We start from the raw sequence: 1,144 nt of genomic DNA, 5'->3' as shown, positions 1-1,144 counted from the left end.
GATTTGGCGTCTTGAGTAGATCCAATAAATATTGGCTCTGCGCATCTTCTTCCAATAATGGATGTGATGATGCATCACTTAAACTTGTTATCTAATGAAAATTATGTGTTATATACATTGTCATGCCTTAGCTCAGGAGTGTCAAACTCATAACCTGAGGGTTAAATGTGTTGCAGTTGAGGAAACTACTTAGGTGTTAAGAGGAAACATAGTAGTAATAACATTTAGCAGTTACAGGCATAACAATGATTTATTTCATATAAAAATTCCTATGGCATACACACCAGCATTACAAATCTGTTTGGAGTCGACAACCATGTCAATGCTGGTATCTGAAAGCATGAGCCGCCTATGTTCTCAATTATACCATTCACTACTTTGTGTGCTATGAAATTGGGCAGTGAAGAGACAGAGTCGCAAGCTCATGTTGAGTAGTTAAATTAATTACTCAGTTTCGTTGTTTTTCTTAATATTGTTGTTCCTAATACCATTGTTATTATTATTATTATTATTATTATTATTATTATTATTATTATTATTATTATTATTATTATCATTATTGTTATTATTATTATTATTATTATTATTATTATTATTATTATTATTATTATCATCATCACTATTATTATTATTATTATTATTGTTATAATAATAATAATAATAATAATAATAATGATAATAATTATGATGATAATAATGATAATGATTATGATGATGATAATAATAATAATAATAATAATAATAATAATATTATTATTATTATTATTATTATTATTATTATTACTATTATTATTATTATTATTATTATTATTAATATTAATACTATTATCGCTAATATTATTATTGTTTTTCATGTAAGAGAGGAAAGTTGGCAAAGGGCAACATAAAGAGTGAATATATAAATAAATGGCCACTTAATTCATTGCCAGCACTCTTGCAGGTCCGAGTGAGTTAATCCTACACCCCCCCAAAAAAAAAGAAAAGAAAATAGGACAAATGTCTTGAAACTTCCCTAATAAATGAAGTTAAATTATAGGAAGGTAAAAATATAGAAGTCGGTAGGGAATTCCAGAGTCTACCAGAGAAAGGTATAAATGATTATGAGTACTGATTAACTCTTGCATTAGAGTTGGATAGAATAGGG

General features: G+C 26.5%; 1 protein-coding gene across 1 annotated transcript in view; it reads right to left on the bottom strand.

Annotated features, from left to right (window-relative positions):
* LOC123511102 (flocculation protein FLO11-like) overlaps positions 1-342 on the bottom strand; it is a 1,291-nt gene extending 949 nt beyond the window's left edge. Inside the window, exon 1 of the mRNA XM_045266715.1 lies at positions 285-342. Within this exon, the coding sequence (XP_045122650.1) occupies positions 285-342 (58 nt within the window). The remainder of the gene's footprint in view (positions 1-284) is intronic.
* Positions 343-1,144: the final 802 nt, after the last annotated feature.

This window comes from Portunus trituberculatus, chromosome 31 (assembly GCF_017591435.1).
Source record: "Portunus trituberculatus isolate SZX2019 chromosome 31, ASM1759143v1, whole genome shotgun sequence".
In the NCBI taxonomy this organism is placed as follows: Eukaryota; Metazoa; Arthropoda; class Malacostraca; order Decapoda; family Portunidae; genus Portunus; species Portunus trituberculatus.
The sequence above is the reverse complement of the archived record's forward strand: the minus strand, read 5'-3'. Positions and strand labels throughout refer to the sequence as shown.